Raw genomic sequence first — 21,043 nt, 5'->3', positions numbered from 1 at the left:
TGCATACGCATGCGTGCAGAGGATTGCACACACATTCATGCACACTGACTGAAAAAGAAATAATATTTACCTTTTTCCTTTAGATAAACCATTTCAAACCAGCAATGTACTGACAAAAGCGTGGGAGAAAAGCACTCTTTTCAGATGAAATAACAGGAGAGCTTTCATCCTTTTTTCTTGCTCACTTAAAAATGTGTATAACTTTTGCTGTTCTTCAGAGTCTTCCCCTGTTAATTCTGAACCTGCTCTCAGATGTTGGTGCAGTCTGCACTCACTAGAGAGACGAGATGCAGCTGTCAGGAAGGAATTTTTCAGGGAGTTTATAATTTTTGTTCAACTCTGACCAGTAGTTGGCAATTAAAAGACACTCCAGTCTCTTATAAATCATAAGAAATACAATATCCATCATCTTAATTGACACAGAAACAATTTTTGCAATGAAACAAGACAAGTAGTCAACAGGTAAGACTTCCATGACATTTATGTGGGTGACTGAGCATTTGCTGGAATGCAATCTAAATCAGAAACACTACTTTAAGTGAACAACAAAAGAGGTATTTTCTTGTTTCTCACAGCTGCATATAGAAATACTGTGAGAAAAAAGTAACAGCAGAACACAAGGAGATAACGGGGAAGTGAACAACTCCCTCCTTCTCTACACAAAAGGTTGATGCAAAATATAAAGCTTTAAACCATTAGGGGCACCTGACAAGGCCAATTCCAGATTAAGCTCTTTAAACTGTGTTCACTACATCTAGTATGCAAATACCCCAAACTGTGTATATGTCTTCACAAGTCACTGAGATAATATTTACATTGACAGATGAGGAGTCCATGTTCTATAAGGAATTTGTATACAAGTCTTCCAAGTCCTAGACAAATACTTTTAATTACAAGACTTTTATATTCAGCAAAAATAAAGGGATACAAAGGAAAACGTAATTTATTTTAAAGGATGTAAAATGTCTTTGAATTGATATCAAGGCAGGGAACTAGAAAAGCATGCGAATCACTCCAAAAAAGCATTTTAGCTAGTTCTAGAAGATATCAGAATAGAAATATATTTTTAATAGACTAATGTTATTTATGGCCTTCCAAATCATCCATGGTATAACTAAAAAAATTAAAACTCACTAAAGTCTGTTACTTCTCTGACATAAAAGACTCAGAAAAATTACCAGAAAAAAAAAGCAGCTTTTTGAATTCCTCTTAAATTACTTACACTAACACTTAAGTGCATATAGAAATTTTTCCTATGCAAAGCGCAAACCATTTCATAAATGTGGGAATAACATTATTGCATCTATTTTTATCTGGGAAACTGAAAAAATATATAGGGTGTGACTGTGCGTGTCACACTGCTGTCCTGTGCAGGGACAAATGAGACAGCCCATCGCTAATTAGTTTTGTTACTGGAAGCAGTCTAGTCACGCTAAGATGATGCTTTGAGGAGGTGAAAACGCCCTGCTCCTTGTGAATCTCCTTGCTGCACTTTACTGTGCCATGCGAACAGATCCTCAGAGGCTAATGGCCTGCGTTTACAGAGACACTGAGCATCCCAAAGTCCCTCTGAAAGCAATCCTGGTAGCTACACAGCAGCCTGAGCCTCACCTCGCCCTCCAGTCCTGCATTTCAGATTCTCTGCACCTTCTCTTTTGGCTGACTGTCACGTTGAGTGATGAGATATACATGCAGAAAGCTCAGGCAGGCTTGGTCTGGGCTTGCAAAATGGATTTCTTCAAGCGAATTCCATCACTTAGAGAAAAGGGACTGTGTAAAAGAAGTATCTGATCTCCTGAGCAATTATTAATTAGTTACCCAAAAGTGTTGACTGTAAGACTAGCACCCAAGTGTTTTAAGGTCAGATTTATTCTTAGTATCAGCTCTTTGAAGATTCAACACTATCAGGCTTGTGTTGTCCAGGGAGTCAAATTTAATTACCATAATGGTCCCTTCTAGCATCAAAATCTGTGAATCTCTCCGTTTTATCAACCTCTGCTGATTTTGCAGTCTAGAAATAGCTGCAAAAATCAATGGGGAGGGCTCCAAAAACTGGTAACACACTATGAGTTTTTAAAGGATACAAACACTGATTACAGGTTAATGTCTACCCAGCTCTTTTTCAAAATAACTTCCAGTAAAATCAATTAGAAAATGTTATCTGAAAAGGAAAGCAATGACAGGGCCCATGGAGAGGACACATGAACACAGTACAAGCAGCAGCATATCAAGCAGACTGATTTATACAAAAAACTGTATTAATTTAAAAATATCAAAATCTCTATGAGTCTTGGGGAGGGGTGGAGATTGTGTCTCTATGAACAAGCTTAAAACTAAAGCCTTGACTCTGAGATTTTGAGAATGAACCTGGAGCATAGTAAATCTCATTGGATGAGGTGCAGTGCAGTGCATTCCCCTCAAAACCCAAGCACAAAGCATCCAAAAGCATGCCTGAAAATAACCAAGTAAGCAAAAACTGCAGAAGCATGATGCTCTGAAACACTACAAAATATATGTCAACTTGAAAACAAACATTTAATTTGAGATTTTCTTGGTTTTGTAGTTTTGAGCAAATTTGAGAAATGAAGGAAAAAGAGGGTATAGTTTATTAACATTAAAATCCTTCCCGGACAACCCGCTGACCTTCAAGAACCAACCATGACATTGAAATTAATTAAAATGTCCTAAGTGAAATGTAATTCTTAATTTTCATAATGCATTAATTTAGTTAAATATGTTAATAACTACCATGAATGATTTTTTTGCATACAGCATACTCATAGGTGTTCTGCATTTAGGCCTGTGTGGTGCAATATTTACTGTGACAGCTGCTGACAGCACGCTTTTCAATGAAATTCCAGTGTGTGTGTGTGCATATTTATTTCTATAAATATTATGTAACCTGTTTCTACAGTTCATTTCAAAATTATTTAATGTAATATTTCCTTTTTTATAGGTAAAGAGATTTCCCCTATTTGGCTTATATAGTTTACAGCCATAAGACTGACCAAGAAGGATGCTTTACATTTTATTGTTTCAGACTAAAATTCCATTCAGAGCCACAGATAAACCAGAACAGATCCACGCTTGTTACTTACATTGTAAATGCTATGGAATTTATTCATAGCTGCTGAAAAATAGATATACCACAATGTGAAAATATAATTCAGTGTATTTTTATGGTAACGTCACTACAGGATTTATAGTCAATGGAAGGCACTAATTCAGAAAAAAAAAAAATAAGGTACTGAATTTGTACGTTTCAATGCTTCCTATATTTCTGAAATTCTCCTCAATAGAGAAATAGCTTAAAGCATGGTCAAAGTGATTTCTTGCATGATTTCCAAATTTCTAAACAGGAGAATGCTTAGTGTAATTATCTATAACATCTCCACTGTTGGGACAGCAATGCCTCCTCTAATAGGCGTCAACAAGAAATTCTTTGTACTTCTGTGCCTTATCAGGGATATTTCTCCTAAACTTTGTGACACACATTCAGCCAAGACTGATCAAAGAGTCTGCCCAAATTTGGATCTACTGCGCAGGGAAACACTATACTTAGAGCTATGTCCAATTCTTTTTGCATGCATTATAGTATGGATCCTCATACAAACTGTATGAAAACAAGCAGCTTTGAGTAGGTTCCATTTGGGTTTTTAAAACTAGAAGCTCTATGTGAACATCAGGGTGAACTGAAATGTGGCCAACTGTTATCTTTGAAACAAGACAGAGATTTCTGTATTTGGAATTAAAATACCACAACTTTTTGTTTCACATTCAATATAGTATTTCTACAGCAGATTAATGCTATATAACTGTGCTGCTAGAACGTGTCAGTCAAGGTACTTTGCTGAAAATACTACAAAATCTTTAATCACCTAGCTTTTTGTGTTCTTTTTAAACTAATTACATTCTATGGGAAAAAAAAAAAAAAAAAAACTAATGCTGATTTCAGATAACAGTACTCAGCTTGGTAACTTCAATGACTGCACTTAAGTACTATTATGACATATTTCAGAAATTAGATCTTTTCCCTTTTCTAAATGTTAAACGTAGTCTACTACCTTTAAAATAGCTGGGTTATGAACTAGAGAGTAACATATTAAACTGAAACACTTTCTTCTTTTACTTTGTATCTCAAGAGGGACTACTTTGTATAATTAAATGTAGCAAGTCACCTTCTCAGACAGGATAAGCAATGTCTCTCCATAGAATTTAGCATATTATGAAGTTCTGTTCCCTAGGATTTTTTGAAACACCACTAACAAAATTCAAAATAAGTATGTCTATCTGTGTACACACAATTTTGTATCATTTTTGTGTCATAATTGTCCATTAAACTATTCTTCAAGGTGGTTGTGGGTTTTTTGGGGTTTTGTTTGTTTTTTAATTTAAGAATATGCAGCATTTAAAAAAAAAAAAAAAATCCATAAACTATTTTGGACAGTTCTACCATAAAAACTAAATTCCAGATGTTCACTTCTTACTGTTTTTTCTTTTATTTTGCTTGCTTGCATGCCAGTATACATGAAAAAGTGCACGTGAGCTTTTAATATATTTTGCAATCATTTCAAAACCCTTAGAGTACAAATTGAAAAATTTCTCTATCGAATTATGGAATTTTCCTTGCACTGTATATGAGCTCAGTAAGCATGTGTAATGTGGCAGAAGATAATGAAGCCTCTATCCGCAGTACAAACTCTTAAGGTTTGCTAGCAGAGGACTCAGTTGATTATTTTGGTTGAGGCCATTTCTACAGTTAAAGACAAAAAATGTTCTTTGATAGAAATTCTATATTGGCAAAAACTGTTCTCATTCTTTATGCATCAACATGATAAACTAGTCTTGCTCTTGAACTTATTTTTAAGGAACAAGCCTGTCTTCTTTATAGATAACATAACATTCATATGTGCGTGCATTCCTTTGGGTCAGACTTCTTTGGAACCTGGGCCTGGGCTTGCGCCTGCAGTAAAGGAGAATTGAGTGGTGAAATGGTATCTGGGGAAGGGAAAACCTTCCACCAGTTTCAGTGCCTTGCTTAGGTTTCAGATATTCAGTCATTCAACAGTTTTCCTTTAGAATGAAAAATTACAGCAGTTTGCTTAGACACACTCTTTTTTTAGTTGCTCACAGTGGATGCAATCAACTGAAGATACATGCTCATTTTATACAAGTGTACTTTGGCACGATTTAAGAGAAAGAGATTAATTAAATATTTAAAATCAGATTCTTAATGATACATGGTCATATCCCTAGGCATCAATCCTGCAAACACACAAGCATACTAAGCTAATGGAACCTCCTGTGTACACAAATTAAAGTGTTTAAATTGTCTCAGGATTAGGGCTCTAATTTTGTTTGAAAAAGAAAAAAAGTGTCTTCTTTGAGCACGCATTTTATTTTTATCTCTCTGCCTTTTACTAAATACCTAAAAAAATTATCTTCAAGTTTATTAGATTGACAAAATGAGTTGAAAATCAGCTGTGTATACAAGTCATTTTTGTAATTAAATAGCCTATTGTAATTTCTGATACATGAATGCGCTATCTCTAAACTTCATCCTTGTTGCCAAAAACTTCAGTTCATTGCAAAATAAAGCAGAGGGCAAATAAGACAGCCCTATTCAGAAAATATACCTCCCCTAATATTTAATTTTATATCTACAATTGATAATAACTACCAGAAACCTGACAAAAAAAAAAAAAAAAAAAAAAAAAAAAAAAAAAAAAAAAAAAAAAAAAGTGATTTGACTAGCAATTCAAAAGCACTAATTTATTTCTAACATCATGATGGTGTTGTACCACTCACTTCTTACTGGGAGAGACAGAGAGTAGGGCAAAGACTCAAACCCCCTACTGCCAGCACTTGCTTCAGGTGTGCTGACTGGCAGCCTCCAAGGCACACACATTTGTTTATTGACCTAAGAGGGAACTCACATTCCCAGATATCATGCCTGGAACTGTTTTCGGGAAAGATGCCAAAAGTACCTAAAGCAGGCAGTAAACACTCACCTATGGCTGAGGTGCACAGTCAAAAGACAAAAAGGCAGAGGAGAGAGGGCTGTTCAAGGGGAAGAGCTGGGGAATGGGGGCAAAGAGGGGAAGGAAAGAGGAACTACAACTGAAAATGTACCGGTTTCTTATCGTACTGTAAGTATGGTCACATCAGGGGGTGAGAGCAGAAATATCTGTATATTACAGACACTATGCACAACTTCACTGCCTTACTTCCATCCATTTGATACCGATTTTCATGGGAGTTACTTCAGATGGATGCACAACAGCATGGAGCAGAGACTGGCTGAACTGAACATTGGTCAATTTGCATTTGTCTTAAACTGTCCCCTTCCACATGACGCTGTAAGATTTAAGTAATCCAAAGCTGCCAGCATTTTCACCCTGAGTGCAGGCTCTAGAGTGTTACAGTCCCTCAGGAGGTCTAAACAGCATTTAGTTGCTGCACTGGTTTCTAATAGGAGGCTTTCCAGCAACTGAAGGACTAGTAGAGAACCCTGATCCTCTGACATGCTTCCTTCCTGACTCCCAAGAACAGCATGTCTTTTTCTTCCTTTTTATCCCTCCAAAAGACACTTGAAGCCCTGGTTTTCCAAGGCTCTGACGTTTACACGTAAGAGCTTCCTGGGCTCTCTAAAGCTCATTGCAAAGACACTGTTAAACTGGTCTGAACTTCAAGTCTAAGTTTCAAGCCTTTACATAGGACAGAAATCCTATAACAGGAGATTGCAACCCTGTTCAACAGCACTTCAGATCTGGACTGCACTTCCATCATTAAATTTAACTTACACATAAGAAGTCAAATCATCTGACTCATTAGATTTTTGGCACAAGTGGCTTAGTGTCATTCAATAAGCCTAGAATTCATGAACTAAATAGGTGATTATATTACTGCATTCATATAGTGCATCATAAAATCTATCATAAAATATAATGATATTACTGGTAATCATATAGTGCTAAAACATGAAATAAGGTGATAGCAAATAAATAAATAGAAGAATCAGTCATACTTCCAAGTTTCATCTCTATGCTTAATATTGTCATTTCAAAATTATCTCATTTGACCAAAATAATGTATTTTTGTTACATTTTAAAGCAGCTTTCTGTAGATTTGTAACAGTATATTCTACTGTAAGAGCTGGATCTGTTGATGGTTGATATTTTTAGGCCCATCCTCAGCAAATGCAGGTTACAGCTCTCTATCAAACAGATATTGTGCACCCACATATACTTGCCTATTATTTAAAAGAAACCCATACCCTTGACAATGACTTTTCAGGTGATTATTGAGGGCCTGTACTAATCCACGATTGGGCAGTGCCAAAAAATTATCAGAACAGCAGATAGCTTCAAATATTATTGTACTCTGTCATGTTGGATGGAGACCTGGCTGCTTTGACAGACGGTATCCTCCTGGCATTTGAGGGAAATCAGATTTGCTGGCTGACGCTGTCACTTCTGTCTGCTGCCTCTGATGTCTCTGATCAGGAGGTACAGCTCACTAGCAGTGAATTCTGCACAGCTTAAAAAGGGCTGCCCCTTGGTGGGCATTTCTTGAGAAAGGTCCAACAGAGAATCAGCAGGCACTTGCTCTTCTTCTGTGCTGGTTATTTCATCTCATCCTCATTATTATTTCTGGCTTATTGAGCATCAAAAGCCTAGCAGGAAAACACTAACTACAATACCTTCTGTGGGCTGATGCCACTCAGATTCACCTGAATTAGGAGGTGATGCTTAGTGCTTTACATAGTGCTTAAGCCATAAAGGGAGTTTATTGAGCTGAAGTGCACCCTGCTTGGCAAAGAGTGCCTCCAGCTCCAGGAAACAGCATGAAAATAAGGCTGAGATGTTATATCTGCTGTTTGAACTGAAGGCACACCCATTTAGCTACCTGAACGTACAATCCTGTGCTACTGTTTGAGCCCAACTGCTAGTGGATGAAGCAGATATTAAAGTTTTCTTTTCATCTCTAAGAGATATACTGCATAACTTCTCATATTATGCTATCGCCCAGCTTCATCTCTTACAGCAGGATCTCTGGCAGAAGCGAAAAGGCCCGAGGAGATCTGGTGCTGCAGTTAGCATAAACTGGTGGATAAAAGACGCACCACCAAAGTTTTCTGCAGCTTTGTGCCCACACACCTCGCTGGGGAGAGCAAGGGTCACCGTAGACCCTGTTTTTGAGGAATCTGTTCTGGTTCCCTCACGTCTTAGATCTTCTGGACAGTCAGTGCAAGCATGCCAGACCAAGAGACAGAACTGTTTAAGATAAGCCACTCTTAGCTAAGGTCTGAGAACACCCTGTGTATGTCTTGAAGATACACCCTCTTTATCTGAAGATAAGAAAGGACTTTATGCTTTTACAAATATTTTTGAAAAGTAAGTGCTACAAAGCTTCAGTTACATACTAATACAAACTTTTTTTGAGAAGTACTGATGTTCCTCAGAAATTAGTTTTCATAACTATAACACTAAATGTACAACTATGATTTTTTTTATAAAAAAAAACACAGAGAGAAGAAAATAGAAACTTGTTATCTGGCCCTTACTTGTTCTGAGTACTGTTTGCTAATGCCTAATACTCTCAGGCTTTTGTGTTACAATTGTATCTCTTTTTGAATTGTGATATATATTAATTTAATGCCTTTGTGGCTCCATATTCTCATCTATACAACTGCACACACTTTGGTCATGTTCTTTGATGGCTAAGGATAAAGGAGAGCATACAAATTCTGAATCTACTGTTTATATTGCAGTAGTGGTATGTCTGTCCTAGCTGGCACCAGTCAGGAAGACTATAATGTCTGTATGATATACAGACATGCAGCGAAACATAATGATGCTTATAGCTTCAGAAAATAAACAGCCAAGATATGGGAAAATATATCAAACAAAGGCAGGGAAAGCAGAGATGACTAGTTTGGTTTCTTCCACTTCGATATTTATAATGCAAATAACGCTATTGAAAATTCACCTGGCTTACTGATCAGTGGACTGTATACTGAAAAATTATTAACTTTGTTGATCAAGCAAGCCACAGACAGATCTTGCAATTATTTATTTTGAACAGGTCTACTGAGGTGAGTCATTTTATGGATGTCTGCAGATCCTACCATAAAGTAGGAAGCCCAACGCCAGTTACATCCCATTACTGTTGTTATGGCCTTTGCTTCTTTCCTACCAAAGATAAAATACAGTAGGATTTTAAAGAGTAAAAGCCCTGTGAGGTCTCAGGCACACTGACAGCATTTTTGAAAATGTGGACTTTAACTTTTATTGTACAGAATAGCATGTCTTTATTAGAAGATGGTTATAGACATACTTTATCAACAGGCTAAAAGGAAAGGCAGGATCACAGAGGTACCAATAGCAAGGTCTGCACTTTATAGAGGTAAATACTAAAGTGTACTTCGACTCCTCTGTCACCTGCATTGGAATATTTGCAGTACTCATCTGGGAAAACAACACAGCATGAAGCAAATTGTTCTGAAATAATTACAAGTAGATACTTGTACTCAGATCTGATAGATGAGGAAACTTAATACATGTAACTTGGTGGTATTAGTCCTGCTCCTTCTAAATAGGAGAATGGGGAATTCTGAACTGGCAGCTCTCACTGGTTTTTTTGTGCTTCTTGTTTTGCTCCATATCAGCAGTTCTCCACTTTCCATGTAGTTTCTATCATACTGTATTACACAAATACTGCTGCAGTATTGCAGGTATCTGTAAACAAAGCTATGCTAATCTAAAATTCCATCACAGACAGTATAATATTTTAGTTTCCAAATTCTGATACATAACAAACAAATTTAAAGTTTAAAATCACCCAAAATGTGCCCCCCACCCCTCAGAGCATCCCTGGATATGCTGTAAAGCTATTAGAGATCAAAAGCTGTGCTAAAACTTCCAAGAGATCAAAAAAGCCTTATGGCAATATGAATGTGAAGTGATTAAGTCTATAGTTCTTCAGGCAAGATTGTTCCCTGGCTGAAAAAAATTAGAAAAACTAAGATCTCTTGAGGATAGGAATTCCAAAGAACAAAAATAGCACTTTGATGTTATCAGATTTTTTTGACAAGCAAGAAAAGGACAGGCACAAAACTCAAATACACGGGACTAAGCACTAAAACAAGCATTCTGCCTGCACAAAATTATTTAAATCAATGGTTTTGTATTTATAGCATATTTTGACCTTCAGCATATTGTAGTACAAAGTTATTGTTGAATATGGTAAAGAACATTTTAATCTACTGAATGTGCAAAAAGCGTAAATGACTTTTTAATAGCACTTTTGTTTTGACTGACAAAGATTTATGTCAATGAGGGAAAAGGTCTTAATGAAGAACTATTGCTACAAAGCAAATGTGTGTGCTTACTTCTTACATATATGTGAATGAGACAGACATTAATAAATAAATACAGCTGCCTGTAAGATCTGGCCTTTAATTCTCCCTATTCCATTTTTAAATCCATCACAGAGGTGTGATATTTTGGTAACATGTTAACACAGCTGTGCCATAAAAATGGCAATATCTATAAATTAATTACATCTTTTAATATAAAATATGAGTATCAAAGATGTCGAAATAGTCTTGCAAACCTTTGATAGAAACCTGTGAGTAAAATAAACACTGCAACTGATTAAAAACTATTTTATCAGACTCCTACTCCCCAGGCCAGCCCTAGCTTCTGCTTGGTTTTCAGTTTTGGATCCTTTTCACTTAACAGGAGGGCTACCAATTGGAACAATTGTTGGTGTCATAGTTAGAGCAACTGCATATAAGAAATGCATTTCACAGAAGTCCCAAGCTTTCCAGATTATAAAACTGCTTGCAGACATGTCCCATTGATGGCAGTCCTCTCTGTCTGCATTACAAATGCACTGCTGTGAGTGCTTTAGGACTGCCCTTACATGGAGGGACCAGGAAGGCAGAAGGAGAAGGGGACAGGCAAGTAAAACAGGGTGAAGACTTCAAAGGCAAATCCAAGAAGATAAAAAACCTGAAATAATTACTTGTTGTGAGCAGATGACAAAAAATTGATACTGGGTCACAGAATAATAGCACCAAGAGCAAGACACGTGTCCTATTCCAACACATGGCATGTGCCCTGTGTGGTTAGAAAAGGTAGAATGTGACCTCAGTCTCTCTAATAAATCTATCAGAAGTTAAAAATCACATTTCACCTGGAAGCCATATGCATGACTGCCATGCTGGTTTTCAACTAACAGGAAGTCATTTAACAGAAGGTGAGTGGAAGTGAATGATGAATGCCCCTTCAACATAGCAGCTGAACCAAAAAGCATCTGCTGAAATCCTTGTGGGGCAGAATATTCTGGAAGGGTAAATGTTGCTTATATGTCTTCACTGATCTGTTGTCTCATCTTAGAAAAGACATCCACTGTTTATCAGATACTCTACAGATTATACAGAAAACTTTTGAGTGGGATGACTATTGCATTTATCTATTCTCTGTCCTTGAATTCAGCAGATTGGTCTAGCTTTTATGAACAAAAAAATGCAGCCACTCTCATCTTCTTGGACTGCTGCAATTAATGAGCTAAGGCAAGCATTGCCACAAGCATGATTCATTATCATTGTTCCAGTCTGTGTTCAAATTATATTTAAAGTAGTTGGCAAAGTTGAGAGAGTAAAAAAAAGATTGCCCAACACACCCATATTCTACAAGTTTCTTTCGGTATAGAAACATCACTCTTCATACAGGCATGTAAAAAATTTAATTTTCTTTCATACTAGACTGCAGCCAGTACTTATTATTATTATTATTGTATTATACACACAGCCAAACAAGATCAATAGTGATTAATCATTTTTTCTGTAATACACCACCTCTCACTCTTGCTTGAAACAAAACAAAACAAAATGAAAGAAACCCAGCTCCAAACTATAAGATTATTTTCCTTTTTATATGATTCTAAAATGACTCAACAATTTTTGTTTATTTGACTAGTTCCACTGCTCTAGAAGACATTACAGGCATCAGATTTTATACACAACTCTCACAAGAATTCAAAGTCCTTTTTGACTTACTAAGGGCATACCTACAGTGGCCCCAGCAAGACTTAGTAACAAGTTACACTCGTTTACAGTGTAACTTAATTCTGTACCAAGGGTCCAAGTTTTGCAAGCTTTTTCACATTAAAAAGCTCAATCATGAGTAATTTATTAAAACCACTGCCTTTTTTGATTTTCCAAAATAACATCCTAACCATCTAAATTTCAAGCTTCTAAACAATTAACTTTTTAAAAAGTCTTACAACTATCACTGATTTTATTAACCCAGACTTAAGACTGTTAGTTTATTTGAATAAAATAAAATCAGTGAAAAGTAATGCATATTTATCAAACAGTGCGCAACTTCCTACATTCCATCAGAAATCCCCAAAGTATGTCAGAGAAGTCTTTCAGTGTTTTCTGGCTTGTACTACAAACCAGCAATCCTTGGGTTGTCTAAAAAACATGTTCTTTAAAAGCAGGTTTGAATTCTCTCCAGGAAGAGCTGATCCTTACTTGGATATCAATCTAAAAGACTCAGAGCTATGCATTCTCTCTGAAACTGTGTAGGAATCTCTCAGTGGTGAAAAGAGGAATCCATTTAATGAAGTAAGAGAAAAACACACTGCCAGAAGGACCCTTTGGTGCTCTGTCCTGTCCCTTCCCTGCTGCCTCACCCTGTCAATCATGCCTGAGAAGATAGCATGAGCTGTTTCTTGCACACATGTACAAGCCTCGTAACTGATGGTTTTGAGACAACTCTTATGAAAAGTCACACAGCCAGAAAACACTTCACTGTTGAAGTCTCTGTGTTACTTTATAGTAAGAGAAGGAAGTTTCACGTTAGCCTGACACAGATGAGTAATCATCTTGATACCATTTCCCAGATGAATAATCTTCTCAGGAAAAAACTGCTAAACATTATCAGTTGTGGTTCAGACAGCCCAGCCAGGATGAGTCAGGTTGTAGGAGCACCTCAAGCTTCAGAGAAGCCAGAAACCTGTCAATGATTAAAGGTAGAAGCCTCCAAAACACACGAGAAATAAGGCTACTGCCTTGTTTGCAAAATTCTGTCCATCACTAAGGTCAGACAGATCTTTCTCCTCACATCTTTATATCAACATCTGAAAAAGACTCACTGTGTCTCATCAGTTGACACAGTCACACCAAACAGTCTCCTTGTATGAACACAGATTATGTAGGCAGAGGAGGGTGGCTGTCAAGTTGTATCATTTGGAGATGAGGTTACACAAACAGCAAACCCATTTTGTTGACATGTTAGGTTTGACCTAAGGCACTCTGCTAACATACCTATTCCGCAGAAGTGCTGTAGTATAGACTGCAATGTAATGCCATCGTATGTAGTTTCCCTGTTCTAATGTAAGTTCAGAAACATACCACAAGCATGGATTCATCTCCTTAAAGGTTAGCTCCTTTTTCTAGGATTTAATGATATTGATCCTTTTCTGCAAGAGAAACTCCATTATTATGTTGCCTGCATTCACCATAAAGGTGATGTGTATAATTTTTATGCAGATAATGCATTTAAGAAACATGTAAGTGACAAGATTTTCTTACAAGAGTTTTTCATTCATAGTGACTGGTTTTAGTCTAGTGTAGCACAGCCTTACAAATGATTTTCCAATTTAGTCAGGAAAAATCACTGTCAGCAAGCAAGTTGCTTAATATTGTTTACAACGTGTCTTCTTAAGGTCAAAATTAACATATGTAATGATCACTTTAAGGAGTGACACTGCCATGCATCAAGCATGAAAGAGGTCAACAGTAAGTCCATTTATAATGTCATCTTATCCTTATAGATCTCCAAATTTTCAAAAGAATCTAGATTTCGACTGGCTCAGTCTTCTTCATGAATTTTTGGACTAATATATACGTATAAACATGTATTGAATGGGTTCCTTCATGGGATGAATCAGTGCAGAGACATTCTCTGCCTTGCCCTTGTAGGAACTGGTTTCCTACTGCACCGCGTGTTCAGGTAGACCAGGGAAACCAGTGCCTGAACTTGAGCACTCTGGTTTGGTGCTTAGAGTTAATTGGCATGAATAGATCCGCCTCCAACAGTCTATTTATTTTCTCACAGAAGTTTGCCGAAATTCCCATAGATTTTGCTTAGAGCTGTATTGGTTGAACGTGATTTGCTTAAGAACTTGTTTATTCTTTACAGGTCTCTCTTTTTCATGTGTAACCTTTTCCTGTTTCCTTTGAATATTCTTGTAAGACTACACATCTCCCTTACTACATAACAAAGAACCCTGTTTAATACAACTATATTTTTATAAGTGGCTTAGGAGAATTAGGTTAACACCTGTTTACAAAGTGTTTGCCTGCCATAAGCATGTTTTAAATACGTTACTTAGAAATCCTTTAAACTTTTCTATGCATCTGCAGACAGAAGAGGCTGAACAACATAATGTCTTTTAGATTTAATTGCTGCTTCCTGAAGCAACCAACCCATATCACTGTATCAAAAGTGTTATGGTTGTTGCTGTTGAGGTTGTGCTGATCAACCAAACAAACCTTTCAGCTGACAGATTTGACAGTGACACATACATAACATCCTCTTTATAAAGTGGAAATGCCACAAGCACATCTGAGAGCCAATATACTATGCACTCAACGTTTTTCCAGAGAGGGGTAACAATCACACGTAATTTTTCTCTATAGCTGCACTCAAATGAGGCACAGTCCTTAAAATGGCATTTTACAAGGCAGCACCACCAGTGAAAGAGAGCCATCCAAAAGGGACTGGATTGCATGCAGCCAGACAGCTAGGCACAAAAAGCATGGCAACTGATAGGAAACAGTCTTTCTTCATGGTATTTCAAGACCTCACAGCAAAACTGAACTAGTCTTGGCAAAAGAGTTAACTGTGTTTTTGTGGTTTCCCTTAGAGTGGCTACAATGGTAGCTCAAAAGCTGCAGTTGAAGATCAGAGTATCTTGCGCAAGTCACAGTCAAGCCTCACTACAAACAAAAGCAGAAAACACCAAATCTCACTCTGAAGGGGACGAAGAGGGAGAAAAGTAATTAACTCTCTTGCTTGAGCATATGGTCTGTAAACTGCAGGATAAAAGGCATAGTGATAACTCTATTATGGCAAGAAATTACATGCTTTACCTAACTAGAGGAAAGACATGGTAAAAAACCCATTGTCCTTCCCTTTCCCGCCCTTTTCAGTCCACTTCTATTGCACACGTTTACACACACATTTCAGTCACTGAAGTGTTTACAGATGCACTTGAGCTAGAGCCAGTCCTACCAAGTTAAAGCCCACAAGAGTCATGCAGAACCCAATTCATTTCACGGGGAAGAAAGGGCCGCGTGACATACTTCCTAGGAATACTTCTGAAACTTTTGTCACAAGTGTCTGAAGAAGTAACGTGGCCCAGAATCAAACAGATCTGTATGCTAATACATTTTTTGGTGGTTTTTTTTAAATTGATACTGGAAAGCAAAAGGTGGTTTATACACACAGCTCCTTGTCACTGAGGTGTAAACTGGATGTGCCTCAGGAAACTCAAGATGCAAGTGCCCCTAAGTGGAGACAAGTTCATTTGGAGAAGTGTCCACATTTCTTATAAATCAGTCATTAGTAAGAAATGAAGTTAAGGTATGTACCCAAATAAAATCTATCTCCTTGTTGCCTAAACCTAGTATTTTTCCTTCTGACTCTCTAATACTTTCTGACTAATTTCTGCAAGGACAGCTGGCATGCAAAATTATAAAACCTGAGACCCTCAAGGTACATAAGTCAGATGTATACCAAGGTATTATTTTCTTATAACAACTGGCTACCATGCCAAATTGTTGCATGCTCCCACTGATGCAAGGGAGAAACCTTAGGATATATCCTGAAGTTAGACAGAACTGTATCACTTGAGGTATATTCAACTAAGGTCAAAGAAAAGGTGTGCTGATTATCTATAAATTTTTCATGGATTGGTCAGCATTACAGTAAAATGGTAATTAAACTTTATTAATCCCTCCAATTAATCCCTGATCCCATGTAAATAAGGTCAAGAACATTAGTTCATGTGATACCAAGGGACCGACCTCAATCTGGGAAAACCTTTCTGCTTGAATTGTTAGCAGCCAGACTGTTTTATCCTGCCAGGAAAAGAAAAAAGCCTCTAGTAAAACACCAACTAGATTATTACTGCCACTTTCTTTTTTTCGGTAATATTTTTCATGTTTACCTTTCTTGCATCTCGTATCATCTTCCGAATAGTTTCCTTTATGGTGTAAGGCTGTGCTCTTGGTGGATGAAAAAGCAGATCAATATTCGTGCCACCAGAAATTCCAGGCATCAGGTAGGGCCAACCTAAGTCAAGATTTGGAGCTTCCACATCTGATTCAATGGGCCAATAGGTTCCCGAGGAAGAGGTGTCATCAATGGCATGGTTAGAGGAATAAATTGTGCTTTGGGGAAGTTTGTGAATATTGTTCAGAATATAATCAATTTCCTCATCCGCTAAAAACTCTGAGCATCTCTCTTTGGAAAGAAATTCTTTGTAGGCTTCTAACCCTCCTTCAATCAGAGCATCAATAGCTACTCGGTACCATTCCTTGTAATGAGGTTCAATATAGTTGTCTGATCTGCATTCATCATGTAAGGACGATAGCAAAGATGAAGTTTCCATTGTCACATATATTTTGTACAAAGACTCTTAAACTTCCATTCATGAGCTGATGAAATGTATCTGTAAAGAGAGAAAAGTAAAAAAATGATCAGAATATTTGTAGAGACCTATGACATGCACTCAGATGTTATTCAAAATTCTCTTCTGGTAATGCTGCTCTAAGTTTTTCTAGCACCTTCCAAGAATTTAAAAATGTTTTGAAAAGGCTCAGAGAATAATATTGCCAAATGAATACTAAAGAGCTAGATAAAGAGCTTCTTCTACATAAGGCAAAACTAAATAGATAATTAAGTGATTTGATTAAGTTCTTATATTAAAAGCTAGAGCAGAGCTCATAATACAGTGAAGATCTCTACCAGTAACACCCATACATACCTAATGCATGTTCCAATACGCTACCGTAGGTTGTGTTTCAAAACTTTCTTTACAACAACGGATGGAGTCATGTTCAGAGAAACACTTCAGAAACCAATTATACTTCCTACTTTTTGATGCATTACTCTTTCTCTGCAATGCATGCCTTTTCTCTGGCTTCTTTGAAACCACAGTCATTCAGGTCCTTCTCCTTATCTATCTGTTCTCACATGCTGATCTAATCCATTTGTTGCTCCCAAGCAGGACCAGCCTACCTCATTTCAGTGAGTTATGAGGAACTCCAGAAAGATTTCTCCTCCCACATCTGGGATCTAACTCTGAATCAGCAATCTCATGTCTAGTTTCCACCCTGTTCATTCCTTCTGCCAAAAGGAGCGGCAGCTTTAATCTTTTTTTTTTTTTCCCCAAAAACATTAATAATAAGTTGTTTACTGATGATGATTTATAGATTCATTCTTACCATCTTTTTATTTCATTTAACAAGAGCTGAGAGGGTAGGATCTTGCTGCGACAATTTGGGATTTAAGGTAGAAAGAGGATAAATGGCCAACATTTCTTTCTTCATGTTTGTGCAACCCTAAAGGACTCCAGCAACCCTACTGTTCGCCTAAAACCTAAACTGCAATGAATTTCTGCACTGGGCAGGTAAGTCACAAAAAGAAAAAAAAAAAAAAAAAAAAAAAAAAAAAATGAGCAGGGTCATGTAAAATAGAAAGATTATACATGATAGCACTGTTTCATCTTTCCAGGCTAGGGCATGAAGCTTAAGAGAACGTAGAAGTAGGAAGGTCACCCAAGGAAGGCACAACAGTTACAAAAAGCATATACAAAATATAGCTTGAAAGTTAACACTGAGTTTCCCTACAAGCCTAATTAATAGCTCTATAATAGCAAGCAATAGTTGTATGGAGTTCTGATTTCATTTACTAGCATATAAAAGTAACACAGTTCTCTCTTCACATAAAGACCTTTCAGATATTTTTGCAAACAGTGCATTTGGCTTCCACTGTCTCCTGAGAACAGTTTAGATCTTCTTGAAAGGAACACTAAATTAGCTACGCTAACCTAAAGGAATGAAAACCAAAAACTCCATAAAATACTAATACTCCAAAGTCAAATAAATGTTCAATTAAACCAAGATTTCTGACAAACTTGGGAAGTCTGAGGTTAAAAAAAGACCAAGAAAGAAAAACCCAGATCTGAGGCTGGCATCAGCATGTCATATGAAATAATTCCATTTGAATCCTGTCTCTCCGCCAAGTAGCAGGGTAGATCTTCCCAGATAGGATTGCTTTCGAGCCTAGGGGAAAGGAGTGTTTCTGGCTGCTTCCAGAGTAGCTCTTTGTGGTGAACTGGAAAGCAGCAAGCAAAAGGGCTCTGACTGTTCTCCCCTGATTGAGAATTACACGTATTCCTGTGAAAGATATTCAAGGCTTCTTTCTACACTGCTCTCATAGGTAGAAGCAAAACGTTATAAACCAGGAGTGATACCATTTCACTTAGCTGAGATGCAGATACAGCCTGTGGTGTAAGGCGACTGGGAACCGAGCACACGGTACAGACAAGACAGACTGATTCAAAGGTCAAACTCCTAAAACACTGTAAAATTAAAACTTTCACATCAGTGTCCCTTGAAAGCAAATCATCCTGAACAGGTTCTCAAAACTCTTTAGATGAAGAATGAAAAAATACCAAGAGTACAAAATGAAGAGTTACTCAGCTGAGTTATCCTGCAGAGTCTGAACACTAATACATGTGACTTTACTGAGAATCTAATACACTACTCTTGTAGGGCCCTCCAGGACAAGTTACTCTAAATAGTGTAGTAAAACATTCAGTCTTACAACATTTAAGACTAAAGATATTTCTAAAATTCTTATTACTTTGGAATGGATATACTTCTAAGACACCAATTTTGTCACCAATTTCATACATACAGTTGAGAAAGACATAATGGTTATTTCAAAAGCCTGTCTAAACCCCTTTCTTCCTCTTCTCACTCTTTCCTTTGAAAATAATATAAGGGAATGGGACTATACATAATATGTAAAGTGCAATATAAAATACTGAGTTTTATGAACAAATAAAAGGCGAAAAATGATTGCATGTGTGTACTGGCTCATATGAGGTTTTTTGTTCTGTTTGGTTCTTTTGTTTTTTGGTAATAGTATAGTATATTGTTTGACATTTCACTGAAAACAAATAATTAATTGTGGCATAGGTCAAATGCAGTAACTTACGCTCAGACTTATACTGAAAGCAGAGTATAAATATGCTATACTCTTGGAGAGGTGAGACTTCTAGTGCAGTGCCTTTCAAACAAGGATAATTATTTTACAGTGAACATCTTTGATGTTGATCTCTGATTTACAAGTGCTGTTTATAAAAGAAGCTTAAAGCAGTGCACATTTATTTAAGAAAGTAAATTTAAAATCTGTCAGCATGGAAATAAATCACAGAGTAGATGAGACAAATGAAAAAATTCTAATTCTGTTTTTTTGGAATCAGCATGCGTACATTCATGAGAAGAAACAAAAGAAAACTCCTAAATTAAAATGATGGCTTCAGGTATATTTGACAAAAGCTCTAGATGTCTTTACACAGGTTATTTTCCTCCGTATAAGATAAAAGTTATTTTGTAGGAAATGTACTTATGAAACCTATGAAATTTTGGATAGAGAGGCATCAGTTTAGACAAAATTCTAAAATAAACTTTTTTATTTGTTCTTCAACTGTGTATAATGATTTCTGCATAATCAACCTGATCATTTAAAGATCCTCCTCAGGTCAACAATTCCATTAATGAGGTTATGCAGAATGAGGCCCATCTCTGGAGGTTTCCAGAGCTTTATCAGACTTCATGTAGATAATTACAAATTTTACCAGCACCAGAAAAGCTGCTGTTCATCCTCTGAGAAATAATGTTGGCTGTTAATCCCATCCCAGCATATCAGCCATCTTCTCTGTTTAGATAAAGGAATCAATTCCGTAAAATTTATTTATTCAGTGCCATTAATGGGCTGAAATTGAATTAAATTGTCCTTCTATTAACGACATGCTCGGACCTTTCCAGTGCCATTAAAAGGAACTCAACAAGAAGAGAGCTTTTTCTTTGAAAGAAAAGTAAATGTGCCTTTTTGCAGAATGATACAGAGTATCCCAGCGTCCACAAAAGCAGCAGATGACAAATGCCCACTGAAGAAAATGATGCAACCTTCTGTGGTGGTTCCAGGAGTGCAGTCCTCCAGGCTAGAGCTAAAGACAAGCAACTTCCCTGCCTTACTAACATAGTCAGGATTTGAGAAATTTCCTATTCAGCAACTTCAGAGAGCAGCTCTAACCTCAGGCTCCTATAGCCAGTGCATGGCAAGGCCCTGGCCGTGGTGCTCTCCTCAGGATGTTCTTCTCTCCTTTCCAAAGGAATCGTGATTGCTTTGACCGTTTCTGCATAAAGTTTCAACCTTGACACTTCAGTTAAAGGAAATTTAAACCACAGGAACATCTTGTCGCAGGCCCCTCTCTCAGGTGTTGTTTCTGGGGCATTAACCTGAGCATCTCTGACCCATGGCTCTGCTGAGGAACCTCCTCAACGCTTAAGGGCCTGGTGTGATCAGCCTTTACCAGAATAAACATAAGTTTTACGACAGCTGCCTTCCACCAACCTTTGTATTATGGAATTGTATCACGAATAAATAATAATTAAGAAGTGACAGGCAATTATTTAATTATTAATGAAATGACAGTATTTTCCGTGGATGCAAAGGGCATCAAATTCAAGCGAGAAACAACACTGCAAGCATTCCTGCTTCGCTTCTTTTCTTTTCTTTTCTTTTCTTTTCTTTTCTTTTCTTTTCTTTTCTTTTCTTTTCTTTTCTTTTCTTTTCTTTTCTTTTCTTTTCCTTTCTTTTCTTTTCTTTTCTTTTCTTTTCTTTTCTTTTCTTTTCTTTTCTTTTCTTTTCTTTTCTTTTCTTTT

At 37.0% G+C, this 21,043-nt stretch overlaps 1 protein-coding gene across 1 annotated transcript in view; it reads right to left on the bottom strand.

Moving 5' to 3' along the window:
- Positions 1 to 16,695, bottom strand: part of FAM83B (family with sequence similarity 83 member B) — a 45,441-nt gene extending 28,746 nt beyond the window's left edge. Inside the window, exon 1 of the mRNA XM_026845611.1 lies at positions 16,252 to 16,695. Coding sequence (XP_026701412.1) covers positions 16,252 to 16,695 — 444 coding nt within the window. The remainder of the gene's footprint in view (positions 1 to 16,251) is intronic.
- Positions 16,696 to 21,043: the final 4,348 nt, after the last annotated feature.

This window comes from Athene cunicularia (assembly GCF_003259725.1).
Source record: "Athene cunicularia isolate RWA chromosome 3 unlocalized genomic scaffold, athCun1 chr3_part1, whole genome shotgun sequence".
Classification (NCBI taxonomy): domain Eukaryota; kingdom Metazoa; phylum Chordata; class Aves; order Strigiformes; family Strigidae; genus Athene; species Athene cunicularia.
This window is presented reverse-complemented; position numbering and strand designations above follow the sequence as displayed.